The 18,880-nt window shown below is 47.1% G+C and overlaps 3 protein-coding genes across 11 annotated transcripts in view; 2 read left to right on the forward strand and 1 right to left on the reverse strand.

Annotated features, from left to right (window-relative positions):
* Positions 1-109: 109 nt before the first annotated feature.
* MTFR1L (mitochondrial fission regulator 1 like) lies at positions 110-12,433 on the forward strand. Of its 8 annotated transcripts, none has more exons than XM_045858855.1 (7): positions 110-205; positions 3,782-3,905; positions 4,404-4,508; positions 7,475-7,584; positions 7,770-7,981; positions 9,122-9,449; positions 11,446-12,433. In XM_045858855.1, the coding sequence occupies exons 2-7, from the start codon at positions 3,882-3,884 to the stop codon at positions 11,549-11,551; spliced, it is 885 nt and encodes a 294-aa protein (XP_045714811.1). In that variant the 5' UTR covers positions 110-205; positions 3,782-3,881; the 3' UTR covers positions 11,552-12,433. The 8 variants fall into 8 exon arrangements, with proteins under 8 accessions (XP_045714811.1, XP_045714805.1, XP_045714810.1 ...); XM_045858849.1 differs by lacking the exon at positions 110-205 and adding an exon at positions 633-715; XM_045858854.1 differs by lacking the exon at positions 110-205 and adding an exon at positions 646-686.
* LOC123831721 (aurora kinase A and ninein interacting protein) overlaps positions 11,611-18,880 on the reverse strand; it is a 16,867-nt gene continuing 9,597 nt past the window's right edge. Inside the window, exons 2-4 of one of the 2 annotated variants that reach the window (XM_045858845.1) lie at positions 15,865-16,003; positions 13,488-14,322; positions 11,611-11,668 (exon numbers count right to left, since the gene is read on the reverse strand). In XM_045858845.1, coding sequence (XP_045714801.1) covers positions 11,611-11,668; positions 13,488-14,322; positions 15,865-16,003 — 1,032 coding nt within the window. Of the gene's footprint in view, positions 11,669-12,577; positions 14,323-15,864; positions 16,004-18,880 lie in introns of those variants that run through there. The other variant, XM_045858844.1, reaches the window with a different exon arrangement.
* The window catches only part of LOC123831634 (60S ribosomal protein L35a-like), a 4,245-nt gene continuing 3,431 nt past the window's right edge, over positions 18,067-18,880 (forward strand). Inside the window, 1 exon segment of the mRNA XM_045858707.1 lies at positions 18,067-18,107. Coding sequence (XP_045714663.1) covers positions 18,067-18,107 — 41 coding nt within the window.

The following is an 18,880-nucleotide window of genomic DNA, read 5'->3' on the forward strand; positions in this document are numbered from 1 at the left end:
GGCCTGGAAGGAATGTGGAAATGTGGGTGGTTCTCTTTCCCAATGCCTTTGGGATTTACCCTACCCATCTGGTCAAGTCACTGAAAATACTGTGTGTCTGTGTAACACATAAAGGCTAAAATAGGAGGAAGGTACAGAGCGCTGGACGGCAGGAGTCAGGGAAGAAGCCCATTTTTGCTGGAGAGAAGGCAGAGGGTCTTGGCCGGTAAGAACTGTGAAGGGGACCAGGGAGATATGCAAGGCAAGCTCTGCAGCCCTAGGATCTGGAACGCAAGGGTTCTCAAGTTTGCAGTTGGGATGGGGACCGTGGCCACCACACAATTTGGGGGCCGAACAGCGACATAGTCAGATCTCGTACTGCAAAGGTCAGATCGGGACTAAAAGCAGCAGAGACAGAGACCAGAGGGGTAACATCTCTGAGCTCCGTCAATCTTTATCTAGGGCTCTAACGGGAGGGGGCCTGGTCTCGGAAGGCAGTGTCCCCCCACCTCCAGTCTGCACGGTGCGGCGGCCCACCGCCCCGCCCGCTCAAAGGCAGAGCGCGCCCCGCCTGGAGCGGCCCGCTATCCGCGGGCGCGCGGGGGCGCGGCCGCTGCGCAGCTGCAGAGGATTGCTTCCGGAGGCCGACGAGCGGAAGTGAGGCCGGCCGAGGCTGGGCGGCCCGCTGTAGTGGGAGGGGCCGCGAGGTGAGTGAGTCCCGGAGCCGGAGTCCTAGGTGAGAGACTAGGACCGAGCGCCGCTGTGGAGGAGGGGGCGCGGCCTCGTAGGAGGAGCCGTGCGGGCCCGCGACTCCGGTTCTGGCTGTCGTTCTCGTGGGAGTTTCTGTTGTCCGCCTCGTTGGGCCGGGGGGAAACTGAGCCCCCAAGGGGTAATTGCTCAGCCGAGTCGCCCAGCTGCGGTGGCCGAGCTACACCGTAGGCTTCTCCTTTCGGCCGCGGTCCTCAGCGGGCTGGGCCGCCTCTGCCACCTCCTCGCTCCTTCTGGGGCCTGGCCCCGGGCCTGTGGGTCTAGGGACCGCCTGGCGGGCAGCGAGAACTTGGCCGACCTTGCCCCTGTCGGGTCAGGCCGTTGCGGGGGAGGGGAGGCGTGTCCCGGGCAAGGTCCCCGCACAGGCAACGGGCGCAGCTCTTGGCTCGGCAGAGTTCCGCTGAGCGGGGCGGCCCCCGAGGGCACCCTGGAGGGATGAGACCGGGCCCTGCCCTGCCCTGCCCGGCTCCCGCGGGAGACCGTGTGTAAACATGACAGCAGCCTCGAGAGGGGCTGTGGGAGCGCAGAGGTGGTGAGAACCGACCGGCGTTGGCACGGACGAGGCTCTTCTAGGCAGCACACTGTGTGAAGGTGGTGGGGAGGTGTGAGGGCTAAGTCGGCGCTCTCTGCTTTCCTTCATTCATTTTTTAATCGGACCAATGTTTGCATGCATGTTTACATGCTTACCGTGGGCCGGGCTGGCGCAGTGCTGTGCCTAGGGAAGTCCCTGCCCTGGGGACAAATGGCATCTTACACAGTTAATTATGGAGGAAAGGCGGGGTGCGGTGGCGTGAACAGCAAAGGACCTGACTCTCGGGTAACGGGAGGTGATGCTTGAGCTGAGCTCGGAAGCATGATTAAGAGTGAGCTTTGGGAAAGGGGTGCAGGTGTTTTGTTGTGGACAGGGCCTCAGAGGCGTGTTGAGGGGCTGGGAGATGGCCGGGGCTGCTGAAGGGCAAGCTGAAGGCAGGATGCGTGGCTGTGGAGTGCGCAGCGGCCCGGTTGCAGGCCTAGTGGGCTGTGCTGGGTTCGGTCTGCTGAGGTTGGGCCTGGTTGTGGAGGGCCTGTAGGAGTCTGGATCTGTAGGGGTTTTAAACATAGGAACAAGATGACTAGCATTGTGTTCTAGAAAGGTCCCTCTGGCTGTTGTGTGAGACTTGGGCCCAACTGAGTCTTTGGAAGTGAAGTTCGGAGAGGAAGTGACCGACGTGAGAAGCGGAGGGGAGCACTGTTTCCGGGGACTTGGGCCAGGTGCTGACGTTCGGCACAGAGCCTGGCGCTCGCAGGGACTTTGATCAAAGGCTTGGTCTGCGCCTAGACGTTGAGCCCATGTGGGAGGCAGCAGGATCTGGACCAGACTCGAGGTGCTTTCTACTGTCATGACCACTGAGTGACCTTAGATCAGTTCCTTCGTCTCTCCAGTCTCTCCAGCTTCCTTTCCTTGTGTGAGTGGTAACTTCCTTCCTTCCAATTTCCTTCCCCCGTAAAGTGAATGATCTCTCCTCTCCCAGGAGTGAGAGACTCTACAAGGAAGAGCTTCCAGAAAGCACTGGGTTGGTAGTCCAGCCCACCCCTGATCAGAGCCTTCCCCTGGCTTCCTAGCTACCCATGTTTTGCTGTGTATAATGCGCTCCCTTGGATTTGTGCACATTATACATGGATTATCCCCATTATTATACCCATGTATGATGCATTCTTTTTCTTCCCTCAAAAATTTGGGCAAAAAGTATACATTATACACAGCAAAATACGGTACCTCTCACCTGGGCGTGCCCAACCCTCATGACTTGACCCCCAGTTAATCTTCAGCCCTTGTACTCTGCTCCTCCAAGATGTCTCTCACCATCCTGTCCTGGGCACGCGCTATTGTTACTGCTTTTCTTCCTCCTCCCTCCAAACCACCACAGGACCTTGAGGCCGGGGGCTAAATTCACCTGACCACCTGCCTGGTGTGCCTTCCTGAAGATAATTATGTATTCTTGGCTAGAATTATATATTCAGGTGCTATCTCTTCTAGATTGTGAGTTCCTTCAGAGCGTGGCTGTGACCTCCTCTTTCATGGCCCCTGCAGTGCCTGGCACGAGGTGGGCAGCGTTAGCGTTTGATGAACCAGGGGATGAGTGGGCTCACTGATTGCATCTGCTCCCCAGGCAAGGGCAGCTGTGAAGGATCCAGTCAAGAGTGACCTCACCCATCTGTCACATTTTAACAGTTCGTTAAGCCCTTTAAAACTCCCTACTTCACTGATTGATCCTGAAGGTAGCCTACAGTGGCAGCTATTCTTGTTCTCTTTTTACAGGTGGAGAACCCACACTTGGAAAGGCTAAGTGACTTGCCTGTGGCTACAGAGCCAGTAGATGGCTGAGCCAGGACAAAAGCATTTGGCTCTTTTCCCTGTAGCCTAATAGACGAGACTGGCTAGAGCAGGCTGTCCATTCTTCTGTGGTCTGTTTCACCTCTCCCCCTGTCAGGGGCCCAGCAGTGCTGGGTGGCCCGTGCTGGGCTTTTATATCTCATCCTCAAGAAGGAATGCTGAAGCTCTGGCCAGGTAGCACAGTTGGTTAGAGCATCATCCTGATTCACCAAGGTTGCAGGTTCTATCCCCAGTCAGGGCACATAAAAGAATCAACCAATGAACGCATAAATAAGTAGAACAACAAATTGATGTTTCTCTCTCTAAAAACCAATAAATAAAAATTTTAAGAGAGTTAATGTTGGGCTTGGGTGGTACCTACAATTTGCCTTTCCCTTTAACTACCAAAGGGTTCTCTTTCAGCTTTAGAAGTTTGGCCTCGGGAAACTAGGGGCCCAGGAGGGGGTCCAGCACTGTCCAGGCTCATGCATAAGTCTGGAACAGAACCTTCAAGGGTCTGGATTTGGAAGAGCCATTGTTGGGTGAGGGCAGCTTCCTGAGCTGGTTTTCTCCCCTGTGAAATGTCAGAGAATCCTTGGTGTCAGTCATGGCTCTGCAGTGCCCGGTTTTGTGGGCTGGTGTGGTGACCCCTGAGTCGCCACTGTGAGGGTTGTTTCACAGGGAAGGAACTCTGATGTTCCTTAAGATGGCCTGATATGAAGGAATCACGCCTCCCGACTCCCCAAGCTGCCTCGTCCTTCAAGTGCAAGAGCTGGTTGAAATGTCGGGAATGGAAGCCAATGTGGTAAGGGGCCCTCGGAGGGCAGTGGTGTGGTGGGGAAGGCTGAGCATGGGGCCCGCTGAAGCTGAGACTCTTCAGTTAACCCTTCCTTTCCTCGGGAGGCCTGGAGCTGGAGGGAGGCCACCCTTCCACCCATTCTGCCAGGCAGAACCCACTGTGATCTTGGGGGCAGTTAAAGAGTCAGTGTTTTGTGCAGAGGGAAGGGAGGGAAGCCCAGATGATCCCCACACCAGCCAGTTTCTCAGCCCTTTACTGGATGGACCCTTCCAACGCTGACTGTGCCTTGGCAGCAGCAGGTATCGCTAAGGTGGCCTGCCAAGGGAAGGTTAACAACTGGGAAACCCACCCTCACTTATAAATGAGACTTGACTTACCCCCACAGGGTGCCCTCTCCCTGAGATTGAGGAACCCAGTCTACCTGGTCAAGGGGAGCAGGGGAGAGGATGGGGACCATTCTTGAACTCGTCTCTGAGGTTGTGGCTGTGGTTCTCTCTGCTCTAGACTATCCCAATCTGGCAAAACAAACCGCACGGGGCTGCTCGCAGTGTAGTAAGAAGAATCGGGACCAACCTGCCCCTGAAGCCATGTCCCCGGGCATCCTTTCAGGTGAGTGCGCTGGGAGAGCAGCGAGACTAGAGACTCAGAGAGTACGGAAGGATGGTGCTGCTCCACGCCCGACTCCTTGGCATTGCCAAGGCAGGTTGATTTCCTGGTCATTTTTTTTGTTTCATTTTGTAAGTGCTTACAATGAATGGGTCCTGGTCACCGTGTCTCCCTGATTGCATACAAACCTGTCACAAGTCAGGTTTCCAGTTTGCTCATAAATTCACAGTCTTCCCTGTTTGATGCCTCTGCTGAGTGACTCAGATTTCGTCAGGCTCTCGCGGTCCGGTTTCTGAGAGTGGGCTGCGGGCCCTTGCTGAACCGCATCCCCAGACTAGCCAGGTCTGTGCCGTGAGGTGTTTGCCTACAGCCCTGGCTGGTCCCCACATGGGACACTGCGTGCTGTGTGTGACTCAGAGCTGAACTGTGCTTCCCTTTACTAGCCCTAGGACCGGCCACTTAGTCACCTATGTTTAGTTTCCCTGAGGCCCGGGCTACTTGGGTCTCACCTCTGTCTACAGGGCCTTTAGCACTCACTCTGCAGTAGTGATTCTTCCCTGGCCGGTGTCTCTAAGACCCCTTCTGCAAAGGAAAATCAAGTAGTATTTATTAGTCCCAGCTGCCTTCTGCAAAGAACTAATGGTTAAACACCAGCCTGGGGCTACATGCTTAAGGTACGTGTCTGGGGAGCCGGGACATAGAACACTTCAGCTTCTTGCCTACACAGGGAAGGCAGAAATATATGCCCAAAAAGGTGTGCATCCGGGTGGCTATAGAAACAGAGATGAATTTGCATATTAGATGTTGACCTGCGAAATCTGTGTAGGAGCTGGATCTGGAGTCAGAAGTGGTGTCAGGGCTGGTATTAGAGTCAGGAATGGGGTTGGAAATGCATGTGTGTGTTGGGAAGTGGAGGGGAAGCTGTCCTGTGACCCAGACTTGCCTAAAGGGCATGCACAGGTTGTGTCTCTAGCTGCCTTAAGCATCAGAAACAAGGGGAAGCACAACTACGGAGTATGGGGGACCTTGGAAGTTGCTCCCACACTTAGTTACAGTCTCTCTAGTCCTTTGGCCAGATGCTGCTGGGCAGAGCTAATCAAGGGCACCAAAGCTAGTCATACTCCCACAGAGGAGGAGTATGTGTGAACACAGGCACACCTCAGAGATACTGTAGGTTTGGTTCCAGACCGCCACAATGACGGAAGTATCACACTAAAGCGAGTTGTAATCTTTTTTACTCATGGAGGGTCTTGCCTTCAGTTTGTAAAAATGCAACATCTGTGAAGTGCAGTAAAGCATAGTATATGCTCAGTAAACTCATTTAATTGCCAGTAGCAGAGCAGTGCTCTAACTTCCCTAAGCGGCCCGTCCTCGCAGTAGCTCCTGGCTCAGTGGACGACCCCTTCACTCCTGTGAGACCCAGGTTCCCTGTCTGAAAGCGAGAGCCATCAACCCCTGATCCACCTCCCAAACAGTCCATAGCAGGAACATCTGAATTTAACTCATGTATAGGGGTTTTTTGAGAAATTACAGGTATCCCTGAATTTGTTGTAAATTACCTTAAATATTATTTAAGGGACGCTTGATTTATTTTTTAATCTACCCATATAAAATATTAAATTATGGAAAATGAAAGGAGAAAGGAAAATCAATGACCTATAATCATGTACTCATGACACAGTAACTTTTAATGTTTTGGTGTAGGTCTTTCTCTATGTGTATTTGCTTTTTGCATTCCCACTCAAAATATAATTGAATCCTCCTAATTTTTCCTTTAATTTTTAACATAGTATCACTCAGCATCTCTGAACCCTGGATGTTGTTCATTTGGGTTGAGGGGTTATTTTAAAGAATCTTACTCTATTCCTTTTGTATAATTAATCATGTATATTTGTTTAAATATTCAAATTAGCAAGTTGGCTTAAAACAGTATTGCTGTTAATAGAGTAAATCCCAGTCAGCTACAAAGGTATTGAAAAGAGGTAGCCAGAGGAAACTTCCTGTTGATATCACAGATTATCGATGTCCACGTACCTATATTCCCACCACCTGCGGCTCACAGACGTAGTCACCTCCGCTACAAGGTAGCTCTGGCCCATCCCACTAAAGACCCCTTTTTCTTTAAAAGTTCAGATAATAAACATTTAGGCTGTGGGTGGTAACAGTGTTACAACTACTCATTTTGCAGTTAACAGCTTAAAAGTCACCACAAACAACATATAATAAACAAATTGGTGCAGTTATTTTTCAAATAAAACTTTATTAAAACAGGCCCCATCCCTCCTCTAGAGCACCCTGTTTTTGCTTGGAGTAAACAGGAGACTCGTAACTGGACTGTTTGTTCACCCTCCATCTATGCTCCCATCTGTTTCAGCAGCAGAGTGATCTTTTATTTGTAAAAATATTTACTTAATTTTATTTAATTATTTATTATTTCTTTATTTATTTCTAGAGAGGGGAGAAGGGAGGGGGAACACCAGTGTGTGAGAAAAACATCAGTTGCCTCTCACACACCCCCAGCTGGGGGCCTGGCCCACAAACCAGACATGTGCCCTGACTAGGAATTAAACTGGCGACCTTTCCTTTCAAAAGTTGACGCCCAACCCACTGACCCACACCAGTCAGGGCCAGAGTAATCTTTTAAAATCTAAAGTCTAATTCTTACATAAAACCTTCTAGTGGCTTGCTACTGCCTTAGAATCAAAGCTCCTGATTGACTTTTCAACCTCTTGCAACTCCCCTCACCGCCCCTCCTTCTCTATTCCAGCCATGCTGAACTGTTTGTAATCCCACAAAATCTCTTGCTTCTGGCCTCTTATTCAAGCTGTTTCCAACCTAGAACTCCCCTCTCCCCCCTCTAGGAAGCCTTCCTGACACCCAGTGCTAGATTAGGTGCCCCTCCTCTGTATTTTGCCCAGTCTGATTATCTCATCATGATGCACTTGTTGATGAATTTTGCTTCCCTACAGACCTTGCCCAACGTCTCTGATCTGTGTCTGAGGGACGTGCCCCCAGTCCCGACTCTGGCTGACATCGCCTGGATCGCTGCAGATGAAGAGGAGACATATGCCCGGGTCAGGTAGCTGAGGAGCTTCTTCCCAGATGAGGTGGCCGGCAGCAGGGGTAGTGCTTGTGAGAGGCTGAGGGCAATGGCAGGGAGATCGGTGGGCTCTGAGTGGCTGTTAATCTTGTAGTGGGTGAAGGAATTTAGAAGGGGTGCCGCAGCCAGCTGACTCTAATATTACCTGTCTTTCCCTGGTCCAGGAGTGATACACGCCCCCTGAGGCATACCTGGAAACCCAGCCCTCTGATTGTCATGCAGCGCAATGCCTCCGTGCCCAACCTGCGTGGGTCTGAGGAGAGGCTCCTGGCCTTGAAGAAGCCAGCCCTGCCAGCCCTAAGCCGCACCACAGAGCTGCAGGATGAGCTGAGCCACCTGCGAAGCCAGATCGCTAAAATAGTGGCAGCTGATGCAGGTAGGTGCCCCTAAGTCAGGGCCAGAATATAGCAGGCTGCTCCTCCCCCCTGGCCTTTGGACAGAATAGTGGTAAAGAAAATGGTCCTTGGTTCAGGGGGACTTGGGCCCAGGGCTTTGGGGTTGCTCTGAGACCTGATTAGCCTGTAGTACTTCTTGGATGGTTTCTGTCCATTATTTTGAGCTGACAGAAACCAACACCCTTTGCCAAGTGTCTTTAAGATCACGTCTTCCATCAGCCCTCAGCAGCTTCCCTTTGTGATATAAGAAATAAGCATCCCCATTAAGCACCTGTCTTCCTCTCCCTTGTCCTGTCCACCAGAGACTGGGAATGGATGGGAGTCTGCCTTCACCAGTGGCGTGGACTACCAACAGGTGTAATCTCCCAAGAAGTTCAGGGTTTATTTGTCCTCGTGTTCTTTTTTTGCTCCTAGTGGAACTCAGCTTCCAAACCTTATCAGTTGGTAGAACACATGACAATTGTGGTGTTCTCTTTGACATCTTCATGTATTTAATTCCCTCGTATGCCAGTTTTATAAAGGAATTCACTTGAATTTTCCATTTGTATTTATTGGCTACTTTTTGGTCATCTGCAAGACAAGCTAATGTAGTAATGTGTGAAAAACCAGAGGGATTCTTAGAAACTTAGAAGCAATTCTATTAAAATTTGGGAAACTGGGGCCGTCACCATTCTGTTTTCTGCTGCAGAATGCTTCTTCCATCCAGAGTATTCAAAGGAAGGTAGTCAGAAGCACTAGCCCAACTAGAGAAAAGGACAAATTCAGGCCTTGGTGCTGTCATTGTTGTTCCAGCCTAAACAGGGTTGTTTCTCCATAGCTCACTGTGGAATGGAAGCTTTTAGGAGCCAAGGCCTTTGTTTGGGGGGCAGGGTCGGGGGAGAGGGGGTGTTCTACTCCCCTGGAACACTGACAAACCCAGTGCTTCTACATCTTCTTGAAGTCCTGAAAGGGAAGGGTGGTGGGGGAACCTTCCACTGGCTTACAGATTCCGTCCTGGGCTCTTCCAGGATGTCATGGTGTCAGCCCAGGAAATGAGTGTTTGGTAGGCAGTGCTTATGAGAAGATACTGCTGCTGTATTCTAGCCCCAATGTCCATCCATGACTATTGTTTTCTCTTTCAGCTTCAGCTTCGACTTCATTAACGCCAGATTTCTTATCTCCAGGAAGTTCAAATGTCTCTTCTCCCTTACCTTGTTTTGGATCCTCATTCCACTCTACAACTTCCTTTGTCATTAGTGACATCACCGAGGAGACCGAGGTAGAGGTCCCCGAGCTTCCATCAGTCCCCCTGCTTTGTTCTGCCAGCCTTGAATGTTGCAAACAAGAACACAAAGCTACCTGCAGCTCGTCTGAAGAGGATGACTGCGTCTCTCTGTCCAAGGCCAGCAGCTTTGCAGATATGATGGGAATCCTGAAGGACTTTCACCGGATGAAACAGAGCCAAGATCTGTAAGTACTTGATAAGGAGCTCTGGGGAGTTACTATTTAAGTCACTGGTAGCCAGTGATCTAATAGGCGGTACTTACATAACAAGTCCTCAGTAGTGGCCACGTGTTACCCCAGTTTGAGGAAAGAGGAACACTTCAGATTTGGTTGAAGTGATCTAACCCAACCAAATGTTAGACTAATAGGAATTTCACAAGGTTCATCTAATCCTACTTCTGTCCCCCAGGGGTTTTACGACTTCCATTCTCATACTGCTAGTGAGTGTCCCTCATGCCCCACCCTTCAAAGTAGGGTTGCATAATTAGTATCTCAAATTAGTAGACATTTTTTTGTGGAAGAAGAACTGCATAAAGCTGGGAGTTCCTACGTTCAAATACAGTGGTCCATTGTGCAAACTAACCCTGCAACTTCAGAGATTTGAGAACAAGGCTTTTTTTTTTTAGATATAGGAAGTTCCTAAACCTGGCTGCCAATCAGAATTGCTCATCTTTGTTCAAATACACCCCACACTTACTAAGCCCGACCCATGAGGAGTAGAGCTCTAGCTGTTTGTGGGAATGTGAGGGAGTTTGGGAAATACCTACACTTGAGCAGCTCATCTAGCAAGGAAGCCCTAGTGCTCCAGCTGGAGGCAGCAACCACCTCACAGTGTTTCCATGTGTGGTCTGAGCACCTGCATGGACACCAGAGGAGTTTGTCTGCAGGTTCCTAGACATTGAAATTTGGAAGGTTGCCATCCAGACTCGAAAGGCCAGAGGCCAGAATGTGCAGCTGTATTTGTTAATATAGATTAAAAGCTCTTGGGGGTGGGGAAGGAAGCTCTTGTGGGAGGTGAGGGCCCTCTCCTGAGTTGATGAAGGGCCTATTGAAGGGAAGGGCCTATTGTGCAGGGGCCCATTTACCTTTGAAAACAAGATAAAGCTAAGTGCTCCCTCATTGCTTCCTAGTAGTCAATCCTTTGCAGAAGTCACTTTCACATTCCTTCTCCAGCTGAAGCCAGGTTGGACTAAGTCATACCCACAGTTCTTTGGTCTCCTGCATTCCCAAATTCAGCTGCTGCTTTGGGGCTGCCTTGAGTCTTTCTCTTCTGGTGTTTCATAGATTGACTTTCAAATTTTCTTTTACTTTCCTCTTGCCCTGTATTAGACCCAAGCCCCTCCTCCCACTTGTGTCCTGGGGTCTTTTGTCCCTGGTTAATAAGTGGAGATGGGTTAATGACTAAGGATGGGAAGGTAGCCCCACCAACAAAGGGGCACAAAAATGTGCCAAGACTGAAGGCAATTACTTGTTTTTGCTTTCACGGTTTAATAGTCAACTTTGACCTTTATGAATAACCTAAGGACTATTAAAACACCTTCATGAGGATGTGTATATATGCATATAAGTCCACTAGGATTTCAAGCAACTATTTCCCAGATGTCTAGGACATTGTTGTATATCAGATAATTTGAACCTACCCCAGTCTGGAGTTGGTTTTGTTCCCACAGGTCCCTTATGATGTGAACATTTTACTACAAATTCTAGATCTCGTTTTAAAAAATCTCACAGCCCTCTTGTTGGGGAAACACAATAGTAGGTAATCTTCAGAAAACCTTTTCCGTGGAACTAATAAAGGTTAGAATGGCCAAGAGTTATCAGTCACTTCCGACCAAAGGTAGGAGCAGAAGCTTAGCCACCACCGGCTGATTCTAACTGGTTTGATTGTTCTTTACTTTGCCTACACTTTACAGCCATCTCAGGAAATAGTAAAGCATTCTAGTTAAGAAATGAGGTCTACAACTAGCTAGCTTGGTTCTGGACCCTGGATTCACTATTTACTAAGTAGCTTTGGGAAAATCAGATAACCTCTCTGTGCTTCAGTTCTCTCATTTGTAAAAGAGGGTTGTAACACTACCTGCCTCAGATGATTGTTGTGAGAATTAAATGAGATCGTATTCAAAGACAGGGAACACTCCCCAGGACACAGTAAGTACTCAATAAATTATTATTGTGTCTCTAGGAACCGGAGTTTATTGAAGGAGGAGGACCCTGCCGTCCTTATCTCTGAGGTTCTAAGGAGGAAGTTTGCTCTGAAGGAAGAAGATATCAATAGAAAAGGAAACTGATAACACTCAGCTCTGCAAACTCAGTTTTGTGCTCCTGGAATCCTCAATAGCTGCCTTCTTCACTGCAGATGTTTCTGCCTCTCCATTAGAAGTTTTCTGCAACAGTCTTGCCAAAAACTAGAACTTGGACTGAAAGAGCTGGATTGTTTCCCATACTTCAAACCTTAGCAGAAGCTAAGGCCTGTTTTGAGCTGAGACACCTGTTACAGGTAAATGTGTAAGTTGGAATGTTTCAATCTAAAGGCTGAGCCAGCGTTTCTGGGTTTTCCTCACCCCTGTGTGAAAATAGGTCCTGAATGACTGACTTCACTGCATTAGACCCCATAACTGGTCTCACTGGACACTGCACCCAGCTGTCACTTTCAGGAGCTTCCTTGCAGCAAGCCAAGGGAGCTCTAAATGTTTATGTACATGTTCACAGGGCAGAAAAAATCTTACGCTGCTCCATCATATACTGGCACCAATGCCCAGCAGTCACCCTCTCCCCTGTCCAACACCCAGAAGTAGAGGTCTGGCCTCTGAACCAGCTGATGTTTGGGCTGCTTCTGGGAGGCCTGGGCTGTTTTTTTCTTAAATATATTTTGTAATACTGTACAACCAAATCTACCCTCCAAGGCCCTGGGGCCTCATTGGTTCCACTGACTGAGCTCTTGCTCTTCCGTGGACTTTAGTTTAAGCCCAGCAGAAAAGAGAAATGGGGAGGGGGAGGAGAATACCATCTTTCTTGCAGGCCCTGACTTCTCCTTTGCATTGGGACAAGGTTTGTACCCACACCATGCATGACCCAGACACCCTCAGGTCCCTTTCTCTACGATATGTATTGTGTGTGTTCGGGTTGAAGCACTACCTGACATTAAAGGAAGGATTTGCAGAGATACTGCATCTGCTGTGTCCATTTCTGAGTTATCCCCCGGTGTCCCCCGCAGGTATAGGGTTCCTGTTGATTTTATAGTATGTGTACTTTCATTAACAGGACCCTGGCTTTGTCCCTTTCTGTGGAGGTTTTGTCCTAAGCTCTCAAAGCAGTTCCATCTTAAAACTTGCAAGCTTGCCCCCTAGGAGCCTCTTCGGTTCCACACCCGAATCACAGGGAACTGCTACCTGCTGGGTAAGATCTTGGGTAGAACACAAGTCAAGTTACATTCCTTTGAGTTTGGACCCACAGCAATGACAGCACAGAACATTAAAAAGTTCCTTTTTCAAAAATAAAATTGGTAATGTTTTAATTACCATCAGAGCCAGCTTTGTAAACAGTCATTTATTTGGACTCAGTTTTACAAAGGGAGTTCTCTCCCACTTTATAGTAGAAGAGTGATGTAGTCACATCTACATTGTTATCTAGCCCAAGCTTTTTAAGGGAGATGTTTAAACAGAACATATAACTTTTAAATGCTGTAAAGTTATCACAAAAATAAAATTAAAAATTACGCTGTCATCATGCTACCCTCTACCTATCTCTCTATCCCCCTGCCCCTGTACACCCAGGTCAGGGAGCTGTGACTTGCCACTCAAAGTGTCAGGAAGAATGGTCCCAAGCTTAGGTCCAGTAAGTATGATTACAGCCAGAGGCTAAAAGTAGACACGTCTGTCTGTAAGAGGCGATGTCTCAGTGAAGCATCTGAAAGGGCAGAACGGTGGCTGGCTGCAGGCTGTGTAACAGGCTCTGTGGTGGAGAGATGAGGCCCTGCCCCGCCTCCCTGGTGCTCACCACAGCTTTGTGCAGAGGATTTACCGACCACCCCTAATTTAGGAAAAGGCATGATGCCAACCATATTGTCTCGGGTGTCATGTCACCACCTGCTTTATTTACACAAAGAAAAAGCTCAATAACAGCTTCAACACACACTTCCCCCTTACCAAAACACAGACATACTCCCAAAACCCCTCCTGAAAATATTTTTAAAAGCAAACCCTGAAAGACATTTAAACTCGGTGCCTGATAACTTGATTGCCCTCAGAGTCCTGGGTAAAGAGCAAATCAGGCTGCAGACTTAGCTGAGCGGGCCTGGCCTGGCACTGAGCCCCAGAGCTGCGAGGAAAGTGCCCTAAGCCCTGGTTCTGGCTGTTGGTTATCTCTCGGAAAGGAGCTCTCGAGTTGTGGGCGATGACCCGCTGGCCCTGAGAATCCTCAGTGAAAAGCTGACTCCAGGAGTCCCTGTCATTCTTTTCACTGTCCCAGGAAAACACAGGAACAGGATAAGAACTTCGTTTCACTGCTTCTGCCTCTTCTCCACTCCAGGAATCCCTATATGTTTGAACGAGGACAGGAGCCTGCCTATTTTCTTGGGCAGACACCTTTAGCAATTCAGACTTGTCCCAGGGCTGATGGCCCTTGCCCCAAGGGGGTTCACTGCATCTCTCCGTACCCTGACAGTTCTTTTTCTTAGATCCACGAAGCCATTCCCTTTTCCAGGAAGAATCCTTCTCTCCCTCCTTCTGGTCCAGCAAGTAACATTCCAAGTCCGGGGTGAAGGAACAAGCCAGTGAGTCTTGCTTCTCTCCAGCACAGACTAAGGTATCAGGCTGGAACAAAGACTCAGTCAAGACTGGCGCTCCCATTCTGTGTTGACCAGAAGCCTGGAGGGACTGAGGAGAAAGTCCAGCTTCCTGGATGTCTGCAGGGGTTGAAGTGGCTAAAGGGGGTGCCATGCAATCACCCCCCAGGCCCTGGATCGGATGGTCTAGCTGGGTTGCATCTTTCTTACACTGTCTGCTGGTCTGACTTTCTACATGAGATGAAACATTCCTCTCATCACCACCATTTGTCTTTCCTAGTAAAACAGACATGAATAAATATTATTTTGCAGGAAAACTGTTCCCTGAGCAGAATTTAGCTGGCTCTTTCTGAAACCATTATCAGCTACTATCACTACCTAGTGCAGGGGTTTTAGGCTCTTTACATACTTTTTGTAGCTGAGCTTCCTGCTTTCAGTCTCTCTGTTCTCACCTGAATGATCTTCTAAAACACAGATCTTATATATTCCCCTACTCCAATATAGGGATGGTTCCCACGACCTACCTAATAAAGTCAAACATGACATATAATCAGACCACAGCCTACTTTTCCAGCTGAGTTTTCGTATGTGGGATTTGTGTAACAAGAGGGCACATCAATTTTGCTTTTGTCTTTCATTTAATTTGCTTTCTGCTAGTGACCCTCGCCAAATATTACTGCGGGATTTATCCTTTGAGAAACATGCTCAATACACTGTTTTTGTAAGCCCTCAAGGATATTAACCATTCTAACTCTAAGAAACCTTCTGGTGACAGTGTGAAGAACACAGGTTTCCCACTCCCCAACATTTCATGGTAAAGAGTAAAGACAGATGCTAAATCAAGCAGCAGGAAGGGCAATAATAAACAACTGCTAGTGTCCGGCCTACCAGTTTTACAAGGTGTGGAACGTACCCTGTTCTGCCTTAAGGACTAATGCTATGGAATTCACCCCCAACGAAATTATACAAAGACCTGATTATAAACAAAACTGAATTACCAATTTCTTCTCCTCTAAGAATTACACTGCAGAAACTATGCTTTGTGAGAGTTCTCAGTTTTGCCTAAGAATTCTATATAGACTGTAGAACAGACCAGAATTTGAAATTTGTAAAATGTTTTTGTAAAAAGTCTGTCCTTGTTAAAGCAAAAAGGGTTTTTTGTTTGGGTAGAGAGAGTGCATTTTGGAGGTTTATGCAAAGAAATGCTGGGAATCACACGAGAGTGAGAGCTCTCCTTCCAGCACCCTCCTACTAGCAGGAACCTTGCTCTGTGAGCCCCAGCCTGCTCTCAGTCAGCTGGTCCCCTGGAGTGGGGCAGGAAAACAAAGAACTGTCCAAGGACGATGAGACCCAAGCCAGCTTTAATGCCAACCTTTCTAAGAAAAAAGGCATCGATGAACCTCAAATAATTTGAGAAGCTTTATATAAAAATATCAATTAATCTTATACAGACTCCTCATTGTGACCAATCCAAGACACACACCTAACTGAAGGTGAGCTCCCATGTATACCCTCAACTCCCCAGTATACCTTTCCTTGCTGTGCTGACAGGGAATATGAATATTTAATACTAGACTGAGCAAAACAGAACCAGAAAAGTATGTTTGTAAAAGCATGTATATATTGCTTTTCAAGGTGATAACTTTCACAGACAAATCTTATATTGATTTTCATGACGATTTCTTATGTTTTATAACTTCTAATAGATAAGCTATTTTAACACAATGCCCTGGTGTCACCACCTATAAACGTTCGTTCTAGCATGAAAAAAGCGCACTCTTTTTTACTTTCTGGGCGCTCCCAGACAGGTCGTCATACCTGGCTGCAAGGCGAAGAAGGAGGCAATGCTGGTCTGCCGAACACCTGCAGACGGAGTTCTCTGAGTAAACGAGATCTTAGCCCTTCTCTCTCCAGGGAAGAGCGTTAGCATTTTGGTGCTTGACTTGATTAAATGTGTCTGAAAATGGAGAGAAAAAAGAATAGAACTTATTAATATCAAAACAGCAGCCAGACAGGAGAAATTCAATCAACATCAGTGACCGCCCCCGCAGTGGACCCTTTGGGATCCACTCAGATCCTACTTCTTAGGTACTTTTTGCTGTACATCATCTTCCACCATTTCCTGCCATATCGATGATGTGTTTTTCTCAGGAATCACACATTCCAACTACAGCCCTGTCTTTCTTCTTCCTCGTGGAAAACAGATTCCAAGGAGGAATTTACAGTTAAAGACAGTGAGTCTCCATAAGCAGCAGTTGATGCATTTCAATAGTTTCAGCGTCAGTCTTAAATACACTTTCATTTCAGGCCCCTGTATGTTGTACTTTACAGTATGAATTAGAAGACAGTCCAGAGAGGTTTTGGAAGTGTCAGCTTTTATAACCCTTATTTAGTGAGATCTGTTTTTGTTTCTATTTGCTTGTTATGAAATGCCTGAGAAGTAGGGAGAATAGGGTTGTATTCAATTCAGTCTGTCTGTAAAAGTCAAAGAAAAAATGAGGCTTGCCAATATTCATGCAAGTTAGAAACAGGTGTGAAACCTGGACCGAAATTACTAATCCCAGCCCAAAGCTAACTCTATTTCATTTTTCCATTTGGAAACCAAAAATTTAAGTGGTTAAAAGAAGAAAGAAATCCAGGACTTAAAATTCATACTTTGACTTCTAATACTGGTACAGAGCTCTCCCTTCTAACATACAAATCTAGAAAACTGGGTAAATTACATGAAACAACTGATTACAGACAGTGGATTAACACTGCAGGACGGTGATTCCTGGAAAGAATTTCTGAGAAGTAAAACAAAGGGGGTCCTGTGATCACTAGCTTTCTGCTTGGAAGTACTTTCCAGGCTGCAATGTAGAGTACCAGGCAGAGCGCTGCAGTCTTGATGAATGGAGTAAATTGAGATCAGAATTTGAGGAAGCTGAGGTGGCTGGGATTTGCAGCACAGAGAAATATATCCAGAAATCTACAAAGAGATCCCCCCCTTCAGTCTATTATGAATACTGACCTACGCATGTGTTAGGTGATACCCCATGGGGCCGGACAAAGAAATGCCAGGATGTGCCCTAGCTGGTGTGGCTCAGTGGATTGAGTGCCGGCCTATGAACCAAAGGGCTGCGGGTTCCATTCCTGATCAGGGCACATGCCTGGATTACGGGCCAGGTCCCCAGTAGGGGGCATGCAAGGCAACCACACATTGATGTTTCTCTACCTCTTCCTCCCTTCCCCCCTCTCTAAAAATAAATAAATAAAATCTTTAAAAGAAAGAAATGCCAGGATTGTAAACTAAATAATCCCATCAAGTCACACAAGGCTGGCTTGCAGCCAGAGAGGAGAGACCTCCTTGAATATCAGCGATGTTCAGGAGAGTTCTCAGAAGGGTCACCCCTTAGCCTTAAAGCTAACCTAGCCCTAGAGCAAAAGCAATTCCAAACTTGTCTTAACAAAACTTAAAAGCATTTAAAGTAGCAAGCTGATTAGGAAGTAACTACCTACCTTAACAAATTTCAGTATTCTTTAAAGACAACAAAATCCAGATCCTAAAAACGTAGCACTGAAGATGCTAGCATACAATAAAAATTACTAGATATGGGAAGAAGAAGGAAAAGATCCACAGTTCGGGGGTAATGGGAATCGAAAGAAGCAGACTCAGAAATATCAGGGATGAAAGAATTAGCAGACCTTAATTACTATAAATATACTCAAGGATTTAAAGGAAAATATGAAAATAAGAGAAATAAAAGATATGACAAATTCACAAGATGGGTTTAATTAACAAATTAGAGACTACATAAGAAAATAACAGTCGATCTGAAGGTAATAATATAAACTATTAAAAATGAAGCAAAAAGAGAAAAATTGAAAAGAATAAAAGTTTCAATGATCTGTAGGCTATCAAGCATTCCTAGAATTCCAAAATCAAGGCAGATGAGGACAAAATATATTTGAAGAAATTATGGCAAAAATTTTCCAAATTTGACAAAAACTACAAACTTCAAAGGACTCTCTTTGTCAAAGATGGCCAATACAGGATCTTTCATTTCTCATGCTCTTCTTATGTGAGCTTGCCACTCCTCTCATCAAGTAGTGAGAACCATACTCCCTTACCCTGAACTTGAGAAGAACTCTCTCACTGCCTGACAAAGTATGATACAGAACTAACATACATGATTTCCCAGACTAAGTCATAAAAATGCTCTGCACTTCTGCCTTGCTTTCTTCAGATGCTCACTATTGGAACCTGGCTGCCATGCTACAAGGAAGCCCGAGCAAATACTAAATTTTATGAGATCCTCATTCTAGATAGGTGAAATAATGTGAGTTACTATTCCAACAAGTATTTGAGCACCTTATATGCTAAAAATGGGAATACAGTGATGAATAAAACAGACTGTTTCTGCCCTTGTAAAGCTTATAGCTTAAGGGAAAAAACTAGTAATAGTTATTTAAATTGCTACAAGTATGCTAAATCCCATAAAGATGACTTAAAGAAAACTCCAGATTATCAAATGATAAGCAGTAAGACCTTAGTTAGCAAAACATCCAGGAATAAAGCTTGGCTTTCCAAGTTGACCGTACTCAGGAGGAATAAAAGGGATGCTCATTCCTTAGCTCAGAGTGATGTCATGAGTGGTATTGCCCCAGCTGTAGCCCTCTTAGAAGACCCATGGCTTCGAGGATCTACACTTATCTCAGTGGAATGTTAAGGCTAAGATCAGGTCACGAGGAACTGAGAAGGGCCCAGGCACAAAGTCCTTCAGCAGATTACCCCTACCTCAAAGTACAGGCAGCCCCAGTGTGTACAGAACACAGCATGAGAAAGCCTAACAGG

The sequence above is a fragment of the Phyllostomus hastatus genome, unplaced genomic scaffold, assembly GCF_019186645.2.
Source record: "Phyllostomus hastatus isolate PE091 unplaced genomic scaffold, TTU_PhHast_1.1 phas_scaffold_182, whole genome shotgun sequence".
Classification (NCBI taxonomy): domain Eukaryota; kingdom Metazoa; phylum Chordata; class Mammalia; order Chiroptera; family Phyllostomidae; genus Phyllostomus; species Phyllostomus hastatus.

Coding starts and splice junctions, on each gene's coding strand:
- MTFR1L (XM_045858855.1), top strand. CDS start 3,882: ATGTCGGGAATGGAAGCCAATGTG. Junction 4,509..7,474: donor GTCCCCGGGCATCCTTTCAG/GTGAGTGCGCTG, acceptor GCTTCCCTACAG/ACCTTGCCCAACGTCTCTGA. Junction 9,450..11,445: donor ATGAAACAGAGCCAAGATCT/GTAAGTACTTGA, acceptor TTGTGTCTCTAG/GAACCGGAGTTTATTGAAGG.